Here is a 16,836-nt window from a genome sequence, read left to right on the forward strand (position 1 = left end):
AGTGAATTTCACATGATCTTTATCAGAAACGGCTCATCTATGCATGATTCTGAACCTAACCAGCAAGAACACAATACAGTCAGCTCTTTAAATACTCTTGCTGTTTACAGCAGACCTTCTAGTAAACCAGCTGGTAAATAATCCTCAACTCACCCCTAACCAACCAGAAGAAACATATGTGTAGTTCAGTCATCCATTACAGAGAAGTTAATTAATGTGCCACGTTGCTATGGTGATGTGTTTTCTAATGGGATTTCTACATTATCCTATAGTTCACATCACAGTATGTATGTTTAATATCCAAATCCAGCATGTTGTTATACGAACACACGAACCGCCTTCTTATTTCAACGTTTAATGAAAAAGCAATTAACTGATTTTCATTTAATAAAGTGAACATGACATATTCACAAAGCATTTATCATCAGCGTCTTTATGGTGCGTATTTACAATCACATTGCCTAAATTAAACTACACACAGCACACTTCATCATAGAGTCTTAGTGATGTCAACAAGGGCTTACACTATTTCTATGCCTGCGGGCTATTGTTAACATATTCAGTTTAAAATTACAGACTGGCATGCAAAACACGTAAATATGAGCTGTCTCCCAAAAAAACAACAACAAGTGATGCACACACATACAAATCCTTTCTCCACGGGCTTTAGGCTGTCAGAAGACACTAAGGTTAGATGCTAAAATAACACAGCAATAGTGCATGAGTATTTCAGGAATAAGGGACAGATGCTACAAACAAGCATTGAGTCATCACACAAGAAAATATATGAAGGTGAATGGTTTGTGCCATGAGAGAATTTAGGTTAAACCTTATGTTGCTCTGAGCTTTCACATTATGCATTTTAGGATGATTTTCTTTAACTAATGATCATAAAAATGTCCACCTCATCAACTGCTTTCAAATGAAAGTGAATGGTGACTGAGGCTGTCAATCCCTAGGAGTGGCGGCCGGTGACTTCTTTTTTCGAGGGCGCTCGATGCGAAGTTCGTCACAACATGTATGTAGCCCGTCATGTGTGGTTCTTTATTTCAAAATATGTGTTCGGCGCATCGAGTGATCCTATGTTCATCACGTGTCTTGTCAAAATAAGTGCCTGCTGCAGATGCGTCTAAAGAGTTTATGATAAAACATAAGACACTCGCGTTTGCCAGATTCTCGCATAATCTTATGCGTAATCAGACTTTACTGTTAAGGGAGTGTCTTGCGTGTATTTTGTGAACGTGAGCGTCTTTTTTATCATAAATAATTTTGACGCCTGTGCAGCAGACACTTATTTTGACAAAACACGTGATGCACATGGTTCACATGACGCAACAAACACATATTTTGAAAACACAAACAACACACATGACACTCCGAACACATATTTTGAATTTGCGCCTCTCGGATGAGCAGTCACGAGCCGCCACTGATCATTACAGGGTTCCCACACCTTAACTTCAAATTCAAGGACCTTCCAAGGACTTTCCAGGTCTAATACCCTCAAATTCAAGGACTAAATGTGTGGACACATTTCAGGTGAGAGCAAGGTTACATCGTGTTACCTTTTAAGATACATTGTTACAGTTCCCTTTTAAGGGACCTCATGGTGCGTCACTGCGGTGACACTTAGTGGACGCCTCCATGGGTAAGTGCATCTGAATGTGTATATCAAATTCAACCAATGGTGAGGCTTAACGACAAAGACAGGGTGACACGGGAGCCAGGAAGTATATCGCTATCTGAAATATTGCCAAAGACGACGTTACAGGGACGCAGGAAGTATGGCAAGGGAGACACAGCGTCTCGTTCCCTTCTCAGGGAACAAAAGTTACATACGTAACCCGAGATATTTTCATGTGTGAAACACAACTATGCAAAAAAGCATTTTGGTATGAATCAACATTTGTATACAGAAGATATAAGCATTTAAAGCGAACAGTTTAGCACGTGTGCTTAAAAAGTCTAGAATTTTTATGATATTATCCTACACTACACAAGGAATAATATAGATTTTTTTCCAGAAAACTTATAAATTCAAGCACTCTTAATGACCTGTATCTACGTATGTTTATTTTCAATAAATAAACTTGAATTTTTTTCCCTCAGATTCACAAACTTTCAAGGATTTCAAAGACCCGTTGGAACCCTGTCATTAGCAACTCCAAGGAAAAAAGTTGTTTGGATTTTACCATGATGTTATTTTAAAGCAATAGTTCCTCCAAAAATGAATGTTACAAACATTTTTTTGTTAACACAAATGAAGACATTTTGTGCAGTGTTTGTAACCAAATCATTTTTGAGCACCATTAACAGTAGTGTTTTTCCCTACTATAGAAGTTAATGGTGCTTCTGTTTCCTGCTTCATCACAAATCTCTTCCTTTGTGTTCAGCAGGTGTGGAACAACATGATGTTGAGTAAATAATGCCAGAATTTTCATTTTGGGGTGAACTATCCCTTTAACACTGAAATTTAGTCTAATTGCACACTCCTAACAAAACTGAATTGAATGCAAGCTTGCATACATAGAAACCCTGATATACAGTATATTTATACTGTAAGTAAAACTATTAAAATGTCAAAGGGTGCCAGTGCACACTTATTTTAAGAAACTAACATTTTTCTGCTTCCATATACACTTTCTCATCCCTGTTTCTCTCCCTCTCTCTCTCTCTCTGACAGTGATAAATTGTTCTGTGCCACGCAGGTAATCCATCTTCTCGGACCCCCGACCCAAATCTTCAGTGTTCTCTGGCTCTTTTCTCTCACATTTCTCTCAGCTCAAGGTTACTGTGCTCTGTACTGCCGCTTAGAAAACCTAAAGCTAATGACTTCAAATTCAATGGAGAAAAGATAGGACAGCGAAACACAGAGAGCAAACGGAGGAAGAAAAGGCTCGAAATGCACAGAAAAGAGAGTAAGAGAACAAGAAAGATGAATGCAGGTCTTAAAAGTGTGTATCAGTATGTACAGTATATACATTTAACGAGGCACATATCTATCTGAATAGTTTTCAGTGTGCATGTGTGTGTGTGTGTGTGTGTGTGCGCGTTTATGTGTGTGTGTGTGATGAAGCTGACTGTGTGTTGGCAGGTACTGGTCCACTGGCGCATGCAATAGAGTTGTAATGGGCAAGGTGACATTGTCCTGATATCACACGCGGTACCGCGGTACATCATAATTTGGACATGAGCTGGAGCTCATGTGGAGGTTAATTCAGTTCTTTATTCGTAATAATGAGCCGCTCGGCTGCTCTGCGCGTGTGACCTCTAGTGAAACATGTCAAGACTTACTTAAAAAAGGGAGACACGTTTGGTGTCCTTTCCACGATTGTCAAAAAAAGACGTAAAAAATTATCTATTGGGTGATTCTCACGAAACTCAGATTTAGAAGGTGTGAAGGCTGTCTATCTATCTATCTGATTTTTTAAAAGCCCTTGAGGCCAATTTTTTAGCACATATAAGATTAAGATCTGAACTTACTATAAACGTTATTTTTAGAGGATTTAAAAAATATTTCCTATAGAATTATTTAAATGTATCATTATCAAAAATTATCATTACCGCAACATGATATTACAATAAATACATGCATTTTAAAAAAATCATGTTTCGGTAATGAGAACTAAAAAGTTGTCTAGGTACTACGACAAACTAAATTTCAACTTTTATCTGGAGAGAAAAAATAAGAACTGCTTACCTGGTAGCCATCTTGAGTGTCAGAGTCAAATATGTCCCTTCCAACAATTTTTTTTTTTTAAATGTTAGTTTCTTGGAGGCTTAAACAATGATTGAAAATTGTTGCAGATGATGAGAAAATTGGTCTTGGACACATTTATATTCCTTATTTTTGTCTCTACATTTACCAATGATTACCAACCACATGTTTCTTTACCGTAAATGTTTATAGTATAACATGCACTGAAGCTTTTTATTTTTAAGATTTTTTAATTATAAATATTTCCATGTCAAATAACCCAAATCCAGTCATAGATACATTGCGGTGATGAAAATTTTCCCCTTAAATGTGAAAAAAAATTGGTTTGTATGATGTCATTTGAAATCATGTGCAAAATAATACATGAAGAGATGTTTGTAACTTATTTTTTATACTTTTACTTTGCATTTATTTTTTTTAATAAAAATTTTCATGACACCTTAAAAGTCTAAATTCGCGAGAATCACCCTATTGGGATGGCTTTTGTACTACACTGTCATGAAAAATGGCCAAAAAATGGTCCCCAGCTGTCACTTGGGTGGTACCCTTTTAAAAAATACACCTTTGCACCTAAAGACTTAATATTAGTACCTCAGAGGTACATAATGGTACCATATCTGTAGCTAAATGGTACATTTTGGACCTATTTAAAGGGCACTGTCCAAGTGAAAGCTTGGGACTATATTTTCTGCCAGTGTATGTTTCTGCCAATCTGCTTTACAGCCATGCTTGATCAGGCACTTACGATTCTCGAAAAATAGTTCACCTAAAACAAGTATTAATAAACCAGCGATTCCTTTTAGGGACAAATTTTCCACTGGGCACAGAAAGAAAGGCAATTTACAGAGAAACGAAAAACCGATTCTATCTGAAATGACTTGGAACATTTACTGAAAGCCTGTTTCATTCAATTTATTTATTTGAGACATAAAAATCCCCAGTCTGACTGGTCACCGAGAGGTCAAGTGAAATCTCAGAAACAAAGGAAAGCTCCAGTAAAACGTACGTCTGGAGATCTAACACAATTTTCGGTTGTCACATCCTGTCCTCCTGACCTTTCCGATGCCCTCTTCATTCACAGTGTAATAACCCCAGCGTCTCTCTGTGTGTCTGCATCACCCCGCTCTCACTCACCCTCTTAACCTTGTTGATTTTGTAGAGGAATGCACTTAAACCTCTCGTAAAACATGGCCTTTCAGAATGAATGACTCCATCTGTTTTCTTTTTCCTCATCTCTTTCTGTCAAGAGGTGTGCGTTCTCCCTTGAACTTAACCCAGCGATGGAGCACCGCACGCACCGCCTCTCGCCTCTATCTGATCATCGCTGCGTGTCAAACATGCTATTGAATGAGCAAACAAAGTCCTCTTGAGGGTTTTAGGCATGCTGATAGGTGCAGGTACTTGCAATATATAGCTGTTTGGTATTTGTTTTCCTCAAACTACATTAATAATTTAAAGCAAATGTCATGATATAGGGGAGACCATGCCTTCCTTATGAGAGAAACAGACAAGGGGTTAAAGAAAAAAATTATATTTGCATTTACTGAAGGCAATAACAGTGCACAAAGCGAACATAAAATACTGCAATCTTTGCACAAAACAGCCTTTACAGTGAATGTTAGTTAGGTTTGGATAAAAGCGTCTGCTAAATGAAAAATGTGTAAATGAATAGTGTGGACATTTTAAGTAAAATTATGATAGATAGATAGATAGATAGATAGATAGATAGATAGATAGATAGATAGATAGATAGATAGATAGATAGATAGATAGATAGATACATAGACAGACAGACAGACAGACAGACAGACAGACAGACGGACAGACGGACACTGTGGAGGGACGGACGGACCCTAACCCACGGACCCTACGGACGGACCCTAACCCCAACGGACGGACGGACGGACGGACCCTAACCCTAACGGATGGACGGACCCTAACCCTACAAACCCTATGGACGGACCCTAATGGACGGACGGACCCTAACCCTACGGACGGATCCTAACGGACGGACGGACAGACGGACAGACAGACAGACAAATTTGATTTTAAATTGTGAGCATAATAAACTTGTAAAAGGAACTGTACGCTGAAGGTTGTTGTTGTTATGCATGATGAGAACAGTGTTGCCAGGTCCACTTATTATTTGCATATTTGTGGGGGGGAGTTCTGCTTGATGAGACACTTTAGAAAGTTAATAAATATATGGGTCAGGGTAGTGAAATAAAAAAAAATATTTTTAATTTTGGCGGGTTTGTTATGGCTTTTGTTTGTTTTTGTAACAAGATCTGGCAACACTGGATGAGAAGCCCTTTAAACCGTTACTATATTGACAATAAGGCTTTGAATTCCCCGCAGCTTTAATTTAATAGTTAATGCACATTATAAAACAAGACTTATTTAAGGTTTAGATAAAATATTAAGTAAAATAATTCATGATTCATTTAGAAAATGTAGCTTTATATACACTGATAAAAAATAAAGGCTGGATTTACTTTAAAATAAAAGTGCATCATTTTTGCATCCATTTTTTTTAGTAAGTTTCACGTGGAATTTTAAGCAACGTATGTAATAAAAATTTCAAGTAAAACTTATTCTAAAAAAGTGGATGCAAAAATGATGCACTATATTTTTAAGTAAATCCAGCGTATTATTTTGTACAGTGTAGTAAACATATACAATAGCAACCAGCTTTGTGTACTGCACACAGTAACATAAGCAGCATCACGAAGACTGCTTATATAAATATTCAAATAAATTAAGTCTTAAATTTCTCAAAAAGTAAAAAGTTTAGACAATAAAAAACAAATGGAACAGCTTGACACATTCTTCTAAATATTGTGTGCAGTAACATCATCTTAACCAAAGGGTTCCTAACTAATATTCACTGTGAAGTCTGTTTAATGCAAAGGTTTGCTGTATTCAAAATTGTTCTTAACAAGAAGACTGGAACCCCAAAATGAATATTAAACATCCCCACTAACTCGCTTCAAAGATTAAAGATCTGAAGCAACATCGGTTACGTCCGAGATAAAAACAGCCCTGTTGTTGTGTGGCAGGGCAATTAAAGAAACAAGGCAGTCAGCGGGGTGCAAAGGCTTCATTCCAGGTTAAAAGCAGAGCGAATGGCCCTCTCCACATTTGTGTAAAACCAGTGACCGCATGACAGATCACAGCAGTGTAAAACATGGGTAAAGTAGAGTTCATGCTGACTAGCACTGCTAATGAGAGATGCATGAGGTTTATAAATGCACAGTAGAAAAAAACTTTCTATTATGGAAAATGTGATAAATTATTATTTCAAATTTTCACTAAACACACAAAACAGCAGTGCATACAGGTAAACAAAGACCTCTCACTACAGTACATCTTCACTTAATGTTACTGGCACATTTACATGCTTGTGAGTTTATAAGTAAATACACACATCTAGGTCCGGGTCTACATGTTCAACACATCAAAGACTCCAAAGGTACATCACACACATCTGCTCAAAATCTTTCAAACCATTTCCACTCAATGACCAAGTCACGAGCAACTAATGTAAACCAGTGCCGGTGATCACTAAAATTGCAGACCAGCAGAATCCTTTTGCTTTGATCATAGAGGACTCCGATCTGGCCCGGCTCAGAGCCCGTGCAACTAATCCCTGTGCGATCGATTGTCCGATTGTATTTAATGGAAAGAGCCTAATGTTTCATCAGAGTTGGTTCATGGGGGATTACAGACCTTCTCGGAGGAAGAGGCTGGCAGTGATTATGGGGCACCCCAGTGACCCAAGTGAAATACAAGCCCTCAACACATGCTACCACATTAATTACATAGCCATATAAACATGCTTATCATTTTCTCAGAAACTTCAGGAGGGACGTTTAAGACCTAAATCTACATAACGTGCTGACCTAAATCCCACTTAAAGACATTTTTTAAGTGCAAGACAAGACCAATGCTTGTTCCAAAACTATTCAAACCCTATAAAAATCTCAAGGTGTAATACAGTGACACATCTGCCGGTGCATGCCGGTGACCTAACATCACAATGCATTACAAAATCATCATCCACGGATCTACCGAGAGCACTAAATCCTGCAGAGATGTGCATTTTCTCCCACTGCTGAGCTGTATTCATATCTGCCCTTTTGACACTATTAAACCCAGGCACCCCAGACAAAGCCTGCAGCCGGATAGGAGGGAGTGCCATATACAGTAAGAGCGGCTGTTGATTTGAGCCAGCATCAGCAACCCTATCCCATCAGTCCGTAGTGACAAAGCGACCTCTTTATATGATAATGCCGATCCCACCTGAGAGGCATAAAGAGCATTAAAACGTGAAATATGTATGAATCTCATGCCTGTAACATGTTGCTGCCGTGGCAACAGTGCTGTACTGAAATCGGAGCGGTGTATGCCAGGAATGATATTAATATCCTTCTGTTCAGCAGGAGTAATCTACAGACGAATCCCAGGGGATGAAAGTACCCCGGGGAGTCTCACAGCAAAGGTTCTGCCAGCTATACTGGTCTCCCAGTATACCGCGTTCCTTTCCAAAGTAACATGTGGGATATTTATACTTGATACTTGTCTTGGTATCTCAGTGCAGGACGATCAAAAAATGATGTATGAGAAAACAAATCTGCAATGCTGCGGTCGGCACAGCGGGTATTCGTTCCTCAAACAAGACTTTCAAAATTGAAAGAATAAGGCTATGCAATGCTAACATTTGTAACTGAGAGAATTGTTTACTGTATGTAACACAATATACAGCAACTTGTAACCTGCTTCACCCTTCAATTCACGTAACAAGTCTTCAAACTAATCACCATGTGGATGATGATCCAGCAGTGAGAAGTCACGTCTGCTTTAAAACCGCCTCTGGCTAGCAGCACAGCCATTAAAAAAGCCTGCACACGGCCACCCTGCTCTCCCGTGATCCCCACTCCTTCCCATCAACCCCTCCTTCAGCTCATTTTAATAGGCAGCTCCAGGTCACTTGCAGCTGGCAGACCTAGCCATAAAATCTGGAGACCAACATCAGGTCTGAAACACGAGCCATGGCTATGTCGGATCAATGGTGCCCTTTAAAAACACTGAAGTGGCACTTTTACACCGATTGTGTTAATAAACACACTACTTTGTGAAATCAGTTAAGAAGACACATTATGTGTTGATGATATGAATGCTGGAGTGCTAAGGGTTAGTCGTTTTCTCACAAGAAAATGATGTAATTATTAAGATGATGGACGTAATAGATACCATATGTCTGTGTGGCCTAAATTGGAGGAACTGCAACAGTGATTATGTTGTAACTCTTACAAGCACCCCTCTTGCAGTTTCTCTCTCTCTCTTTAAAGCATTGAATCAGCTATCAGTATGGGTCTATAAAGAATGCAACAAAATATTCATGACCTCTATCTCTTAAGTGCTGGTTTTACAAAATTATTTGTAAACACGTTCCCATGATCAACAATTAAATTGATGGTTCAGGATCAGATGCATAATATTATCATAAAGCATAACACACTGTTTTCTGACATTGCTGAATCTCTATTGCATTGTTTGTAAAAGCACAGCGCCCCCTGTTCAGGATGGGTAATTATTAAATTGGACCAAACTGCTTTGGTTTGCCTTAGGGCGCAAACATGTCCCTTGATTAATAAGGTACTGTTAAAACTACCTTTGTACAAATCTAAATTGAACCATTCCTCACCTTATAAATATATATAAATGTAATAAACGATTAAAATAAACCTCGCTAGGCGAGAAGATGTTTTTACGCACACATGCGTCCAATTACGCACTGCATATTTACGCATATGTACATTCTGTGGTTATGATTTATGGTGCACTGTGTAGTCCACACCTTTGTTTTGTTTGTATTAACTGCCTAAGGTATTTCAGGTTAGAACAGGAAAAAAACTAATGTTATCACAATGGAAAATCATAAATGTCCCCTTGTATGCCTAGCCTAACGACCCAGTCCTCTCCACCTAAGCCAGATCTTAAAGTGACGTGTTTCTTTCTGTCTGCTTCGAGTTACAGAATTCGGGAAGGAAAGAAAATAGTTATTTGTCACCAATTAACTTCACCCCTTGGCTATGCTCGTCATGATCACAGACTCCTGGAGACGCACCGGAATATCTGCAACATGCTGCAATGTCCTAAAGGTTCAGCACTGCACCCCTCGTGTGTGCAACACTTCTTTGTGTTTCATTCAGTCATGCTCATGTTTAGTGCAATAGCCTCTTTTCTTATTTTACTTCCTTTTAAATTTATAATATTTTGTAACTTCAAGTCAAGCATCGTGAACAGATCAATTAATATAAGAAAAATAAAAAAACGCATCAAGTAATTACTTTCAGACCAAATATTTATGTATTAAGTTTAGTTTCTATTCCATCCTTTTTTTGTAATTGCACGGTTATTCAAAGATTTGGTGCAGGATGTCCAAGATTACGCACTGCAACATTGGAGATCATCGTACATCTCATGCCATCTGTATCTGCTTAGCCAAGTCAAAACTTGAAATAAATGCTATCAGATAGCTTACCTTGCTAGAAAAGGGTCCGGGAATGAGTAATTTCAATGCCTGTCTCTTTAGCTCCACCAGCCGAGCGTTGCAGTTCTCACACCAGATCCCTCGTTCAGAACCTGGTGAGCTCCCGCTACCCGACGCGGGCGAACCCGTGCCAAACCCTGGAGATCCACCTAAGGACCCGGGCGATCCAGTGCTGATGCCCGGTGATATAGTAACAGGTGAGCCCGAAAAAGAACCCGGGGAGGATATTCCTGATCCGGGAGACGGGGTTCCAGAGGACCCGGGCATTGACCCCGCACCTTCAGGGATGGGGCGGCTGCCGCTCCGGGACTCCTCATAAGCCTTTCGGTACCAGGTTTCTGGAGAGAATGATGCTGACTTAGTCGGAGAGGAATCTGTCACCTGCAAAAAATATATATACGTAATAAATGGAAAGCAGTGAAACGTTCATGCAAAGCAGGTTTGTGAGGTCTGGGTTACAGATTTGGCACATGTTTAAAATAAGTGTTCAAAGTGGGTCTGCAATGTGTTTTAACACTATATGTGGGGCTTTATGATCAATACGCACATACTAATACAGACAACAACTGTAGCCTAGCTTTACTGTACTAAACGCATGCATCAATAGTAATGATGAAAAAAAAATAATAATCCTTACCCCATATTTTTTACTCCTCGTGCCAGACCTGTCTTTATTCCCAGTTAGAGAGGTCATGATAATGTTTTAGGGAACTGGTGGAATAGCTGTGCTTCTGGTTACATCCACAAAGATCCAAAATCAACTCAAAAGTCCAATCTCAGTGACTTGTACCATGCACGAACCTATCCATCGTCCACATTGGAATATAAAACACTGAAGCTTTTCCACCTGGAAATGTCCAGCAGAAAATAAATCCAGTCCTTTCTATGCCATCTAGTATAATGCATCCATGCGCAACCCTTTAGATTTTACACCATCCCAGCACAAACGCATTTTGCCATGCACGCGGACTTGTGTTGAGACGCGCACTGACAGTAGATCAGACTGCGCTTCTCTCACTCCACAGGAGCGCACACATCTGTCTCCGGGTAGACGGACCACGCCCCCTTGTCGCCTCTTAGCCAATAGGGTGTCCAAGACTCTCTAAATGACATGTGGGTGTGTACTTTATACATGCTATTTGACTTTAAATTTTAAACACATTCTCTGGAAAGATTTCTTTCTGAAAAGGCACTCTTAAGGTTTTTGGAGAGATGCGGGTCTATTGTTGCTGTAACCGATATAAAGAATGGCAGATCAAACAGATTTCAAGCATTTGTAGATTTTCTTTAAAATAAGTTGTCATGTTAAAATCTGAGAAATGAGGAATGATTTTTATTGCAATTACATGTTATTTTACTACTACTGAATGCACGTTTTGCTATGAAACCAAGGCAAAACATTTGCAAGTCATTCTGGAGTAGATGTCTGGAAAGCAAAAGAGCGTTAATTGTGGCCAAATGTTGTTTTGGATTGGAATGTGAATAAATAATCAACAGTTCACTGTTTTCAGTTTTTGTGATTCTAATTCCAGAAGTAGATGAAACACTGTTTTGAGTGGGTATGAAGCGCCACCTACTGGTACAAATTCAACAAACCCCTGAATTTCCTCCATAAAACTTGTGTATTATAAAATCCTAAGTCCTATTATTTATTAGATAAATAAAATAAGTATAAAGCATTGCCTAATAACAAGCGCTTTCTTAAGAAAATGCATGCTAAAACTGGGCGTTCAAATATAATGAGTACAATTTATTGGCAATACTAAAAAATCTTCAATTAAAAAATGTTTTTTTTTCCATACTTAGCCAATGCTGTATAAAATGTTGACCTTGTGATACATTAAACAAAGCTTTCCTTGAAACATATCAGAAAAGGCTACTATGGTCAAAAAAAGTACACTTGTCGAACCAGAATGACTTGAACTCGACTGCAACACTTGTATAAACGGTAAAATTATAATTTTTCTGGTTAATTCAGTCCTCAGTTACACTTAAATCCACTTAAAGGCTTTTTCAGAATACATCTCAATTAGCCAAGCCACCAGTATTTTTTAAAAAACAACCTGAAATTGCAATTTTGGCTAGTAGTGCTATTAGAGGTTATCTGTTCCTCTGGTCAGTTCACATGGGGACCGTCACTGCCCCACACAAAAGCTCTTGTGTAGCACAGGTTAATTGGGAGAATTAATGAGCTGGGAGAATATGTGTCACCCCTTCCCAAAAGCTGCGGCCTCCGAGACTGTTAATGAAAGCAGCCGAATGAGTTGAGACACCACAAATTGCCTTTATAATGAGGGTCTCTAGAAAACCTGCCTTATAGTGAACATTATTAATTTTTAATCTATGTTACACCCATTCTCCACTTGTAGGCTATACAAATAATTCTGAATAGGATAAGATACTATCATTCATTTAGCCTCTTTTATATGAATGGAAAAGAAGTTAGACATTTCATAAACACCAAAATTCATCTGATTTTTTTATGCTTTGAATGTAACTCTCTGTGTGTTCCCTCAGACATCACTGAATATCATGAACAGTCATCATGCTCACAAAATCCTTGTAGAAAATGACGTTTTTATCAGGATCAACAGCAGCAGACAGCATTTCCTCAATCTCTTCCTGAGAGAAGGGTTCTCCTTTAAAACACAGAAAAGAATTCATTTAGAGCAATATATTATAAAGCGTGAATTTGCCTTCTTTCTGAACCTAATGTGGATTGCACATGAACAATTAAAAAATATAAGCAGATGATCTTAAAATGTAACAGATTCATTAGTATACCTTCTTGTGTTAAAAATTTGATCAGCTCCTCTGGTTCCAAATATCCTTTTTTCTGTTGATCTAGAACCTTAAAAGTTATAAAAGTACCATTACATGTAAAGTCCATCCTATAGCTCAAAGATGCCATGTTTATATATTGTATCACAAATTTTTTCCCAAAATCAGAAGTAAACATATGAAGAGCTCGGATGCAAGAGCCACTAAAGGCCACCTGTATCAAAAATTAGCTCTTGGTGTGTATTATACAGTACGTTGATCAAACACATTTACCTAAAATGCACTTAATCTTGGCCTCAGGCCATTCAGAAGTATCTGTTTTAAATGATTTTCCAGCAAAGTCCCCTAAGTGCACAGAAGAACACTGGCGGCGCACATACAGCAAGTATTTACGTGGTTAAAGAAGATTTACTGCATTTTTGAAGATATTGACTGTTTTTTTGAGCCTTTTACCTTTTTTCAGTGAAAGTCAAATTTGTTAAATAACAATGAAATGACTAAAGTGACATTTGTTAAAAAAAAAAAAACTCACTCACATCCTTTTCATTACCATTAAAGTGAAATTACTGAACCTAAACATCAGAGTAAACATAAGAGCTCATTTAAGAAAACATGTCAGATGCACTAAGAAGGTTTTGCATCTGAACTCTTCATACAGTATACTGTGAAATATATGATTTGAAATAAATGCATTATATATTAATATTTATTTAGAAAGAAATCGAACAGCAAAGAACAAAAGAAAAAAACACAACACCTCAAAGGCCTGCAGAATCATGTCTTCTGGAATTGGACGGAACCTACAATAAAGAGTAAAGAGTAAGATTATAAACACTTGCTTGTTAACTGTTTAACTGTTAAAACAAAATTAAGTTTTTATAAAGGCATGATCAGATGAAGTCTAAATCAACGATAGAAAAGTAAATGTTGTCCACACCTCCAGCAAGTCAAAACCACAAAACAAATATCATTGAGTACAACAAATATGACAAAGAGTCTAAGGCCTAACCTTTCTCAAAATCCTGCCATACCTGTTACTGGACTTCATAAAAGAAATTATGTAAAAGTATTTAACTTTTTAATAATTAAATACCAGTCCAATGTGTTTTCTTGCCTACAGCCCAAGATAAGATAGAAAATGAACGGATGGATGGACTAATGAAATATTAGGGGGGTATTCCAGAAAGCAGGTTATGTGACATACCCGAGTATGATTGAATTTGAAAATGTCTTTATGTTTTCCCTGTGTGCGCGCATTAACTTTCAGTTACCAGTAGGAGGTTGAATTAACTAACTCTTATCAGGTGTTTTGGAACCGACATGATCAGGGCAAGCAAATTTTGTTTTAATCAATTAAAAGTTCAGGGTTTCGCTAATAGTAGGTTACCCGGTTTCTACACCCCAGTAACAGAAGCAACATAGTCAACCTCAAATTAGTTTATTTGTTCCATAAAAAAGAGGTATATAAAAAAATGTATTTGTGCATTGTGTTAGCAGCACAAAAGGTCATAGGTTGGAACCCAGAGAACACATGCTGAAAATTTTTTTTTATATCTTGTAATCCAATGTAAATTGCTTTGAATAAAAGCAACTGGATAATGCATAAATGTAAGTGTAATTCTGCAGCAAGTTCAAGATTGTTATAATTTTTGTGCATGAATCGAATTGCTTACTTGCGCTCGAGCAGGATTTTAGTCATAGTGGGAAGAAACTTCTCATAGCGTACAACTCCAGTGGGCTCTTCATCCTCTAACTGTGGAAACAGTCAGACATTATAAATAGGATGAATTGCCATGTGACATTTTTCTAATGAGTTTGCGCAATGAATAAATAATTAAGTTAGTAGTGTAAAAAACACACAAACCTCAGCAATGATATCATGCAATTCAGCCTCCGAGGGAAAACAACCAAGTGAACGAATAATTGTGCCTATTTCTCTTTTGCAGTAAAATATATCAGCGTTAAACAAATGCAAAATAACAATCACTTTGTGGAGTAAACATAAACATCATTTGAAATAAAAAGCATGGGCAGTAAAGATTACCTGACATCAACAGTCTTGTTGGATTCAGGGTCAAAAACATCAAAGGCCTTACTTATCTTCTTATGGGTCTCTGATATAATAGCCTCTTTGAAAAGGAAAATGTTTGTTAATGACATTTTCATGAAATCTGAAATTATTGTGGTAAACTTCTCAAATGTCTGTTAAACAATGACAACGTTTTTGTTTTATTTGATAAATTGCAAGAGAAAAGTTGACACTAATAACTATGGTCTTAACGTTAAGTTACTTAAGTAGTTTAACATTTTACTTGTATTTGTGACTGTTTACTACTGTTTGCGCTAGCTCGATCGCGCTGGCACACTGTGGTCAACAAAACCTATGGATTAATGCCAGCTGAGGTAAAGAAACTAACTATCCCCAGGAATAATATTACACGTAAACTCATGTGATTAAAAAAAACGTTGTTGCTTTTTGACATAACGCTTACCTGCGCTATATTTGTCCGCCATTTTTGATACACTGGTTGCTAAGAAACGAAACCACTTCTTCCGCCAAACTCCGTGACGTGACGTCATTCAATCATCCTGAGAGTGAAATAATTTTGTGAATAAATGTTGTTGACTTATTTTCAGATAAGTTTTTTTAACCTTTGGGAGAGATTTGAGTAATTATTGTTTTTTATGGTAATATAAATTACGTATGCTTTTATTAGGATTTGTTACTTTGAAGGTAATTTAAAAGCAAAGTAAATCGTTAAAATGTGGGACTATTGTTTTTTATTCTTATTATAAATTCACAAACAAAGGTTTTTTTAGCTGAATATGAATGTTTACTTCACTCCTTGAAAATACTAAAATTATAAGAAATGCACCTCTTTTTTGTTATGTTATGATGAGACCTTTCATTTACCTTGAATGATAACTATTGTAAATGGTAGGTTAATTCTATCAGTGAAAATCAATACATTTTCTACATTTACTACATTTATAATAAATGATATACCTAATATTAAATTAGATGAAAATGAATGTACATTTTATAAATAATGATAAGCTAAATGATGGAAAATCTGTTACCAGCCATGGTTACTATAGTTAATCTATGGTTACTACCAAAGCCATGGTTCATTTTCATTGATACATTTTTGTGTACAAAATATACTGATACATAATTATATGCACATATTTCTATTTACAAGATATTTTTACTCTAGAGAAAAAAATCTGACAATACTGTAACATTTTAAAAATTAAAATGATAAAAAAAACATGCCCACATCAGAAAATACTGTTAGGCTTAATAATGTTGTAAACTAGTAAACTCTTGTCTACAGTAGTTTATTACTACATTTAATAAATATTAATGTTATACTATTGTATTCTGTAATATTACATATAGTGAATTGATAAACTGTAGTACTTGGCCTAAATACTGTAAAATAAGTTTTTGCTAAGGTTCAAAAACACCAATATAGTATCTAATATCTACGAATTTTATTCCGGGATACTATAGTAAATAATGTATACTACAATATTTTTCCCATGTGTGCAGTGTAGTTCATATGATTCTGGTCTTACCAAGTAGCTATACTAATACTTACGGTAATTTCCCCCGTCTTTTCTAAGCAGTACGGTAATGTTATATAAGGCTAAATTGGACCCGTTCGGCTTTGACTGCTGTCCATCTGCTCTGTACACGAGATAGTCCGCTCGGACGGCTTTATTTTCAACTAACCTCTTTATGTTTATTCATATTTTGTACATTTGCAGGTATCAT

General features: G+C 37.1%; 2 protein-coding genes across 3 annotated transcripts in view; both read right to left on the reverse strand.

Moving 5' to 3' along the window:
• The window catches only part of kif26ba (kinesin family member 26Ba), a 122,635-nt gene extending 111,351 nt beyond the window's left edge, over nt 1–11,284 (reverse strand). For both annotated transcript variants that reach the window (XM_065253599.2, XM_065253594.2), the window contains exons 1-2: nt 10,912–11,284; nt 10,266–10,655 (exon numbers count right to left, since the gene is read on the reverse strand). In XM_065253599.2, the coding sequence (XP_065109671.1) occupies nt 10,266–10,655; nt 10,912–10,968 (447 nt within the window). In that variant the 5' untranslated portion in view covers nt 10,969–11,284. The remainder of the gene's footprint in view (nt 1–10,265; nt 10,656–10,911) is intronic.
• A 183-nt stretch (nt 11,285–11,467) lies between these two features.
• On the reverse strand, nt 11,468–16,799 carry drc8 (dynein regulatory complex subunit 8). The gene is made up of 8 exons (XM_065253629.2): nt 16,661–16,799; nt 15,548–15,644; nt 15,100–15,184; nt 14,920–14,992; nt 14,729–14,808; nt 13,813–13,855; nt 13,059–13,125; nt 11,468–12,913 (listed from the first exon to the last, which is right to left on the reverse strand). Exons 2-8 carry the CDS (start codon nt 15,633–15,635, stop codon nt 12,795–12,797), a joined length of 555 nt encoding a protein of 184 aa, XP_065109701.1. The 5' UTR covers nt 15,636–15,644; nt 16,661–16,799; the 3' UTR covers nt 11,468–12,794.
• Between the last annotated feature and the right edge of the window lie 37 nt (nt 16,800–16,836).

The sequence above is a fragment of the Paramisgurnus dabryanus genome, chromosome 17 (assembly GCF_030506205.2).
Source record: "Paramisgurnus dabryanus chromosome 17, PD_genome_1.1, whole genome shotgun sequence".
Taxonomy (NCBI): domain Eukaryota; kingdom Metazoa; phylum Chordata; class Actinopteri; order Cypriniformes; family Cobitidae; genus Paramisgurnus; species Paramisgurnus dabryanus.

Excerpts from the sequence above, each read along its gene's own strand:
- drc8 (XM_065253629.2), bottom strand. The coding sequence starts at position 15,635 with ATGACGTCACGTCACGGAGTTTGGCGGAAGAAGTGGTTTCGTTTCTTA. Across the intron at positions 15,185-15,547 it reads GGCGGACAAATATAGCGCAG|AGGCTATTATATCAGAGACC; the intron begins GTAAGCGTTATG and ends TCCTTTTCAAAG. Across the intron at positions 14,993-15,099 it reads AACAAGACTGTTGATGTCAG|AGAAATAGGCACAATTATTC; the intron begins GTAATCTTTACT and ends TTACTGCAAAAG.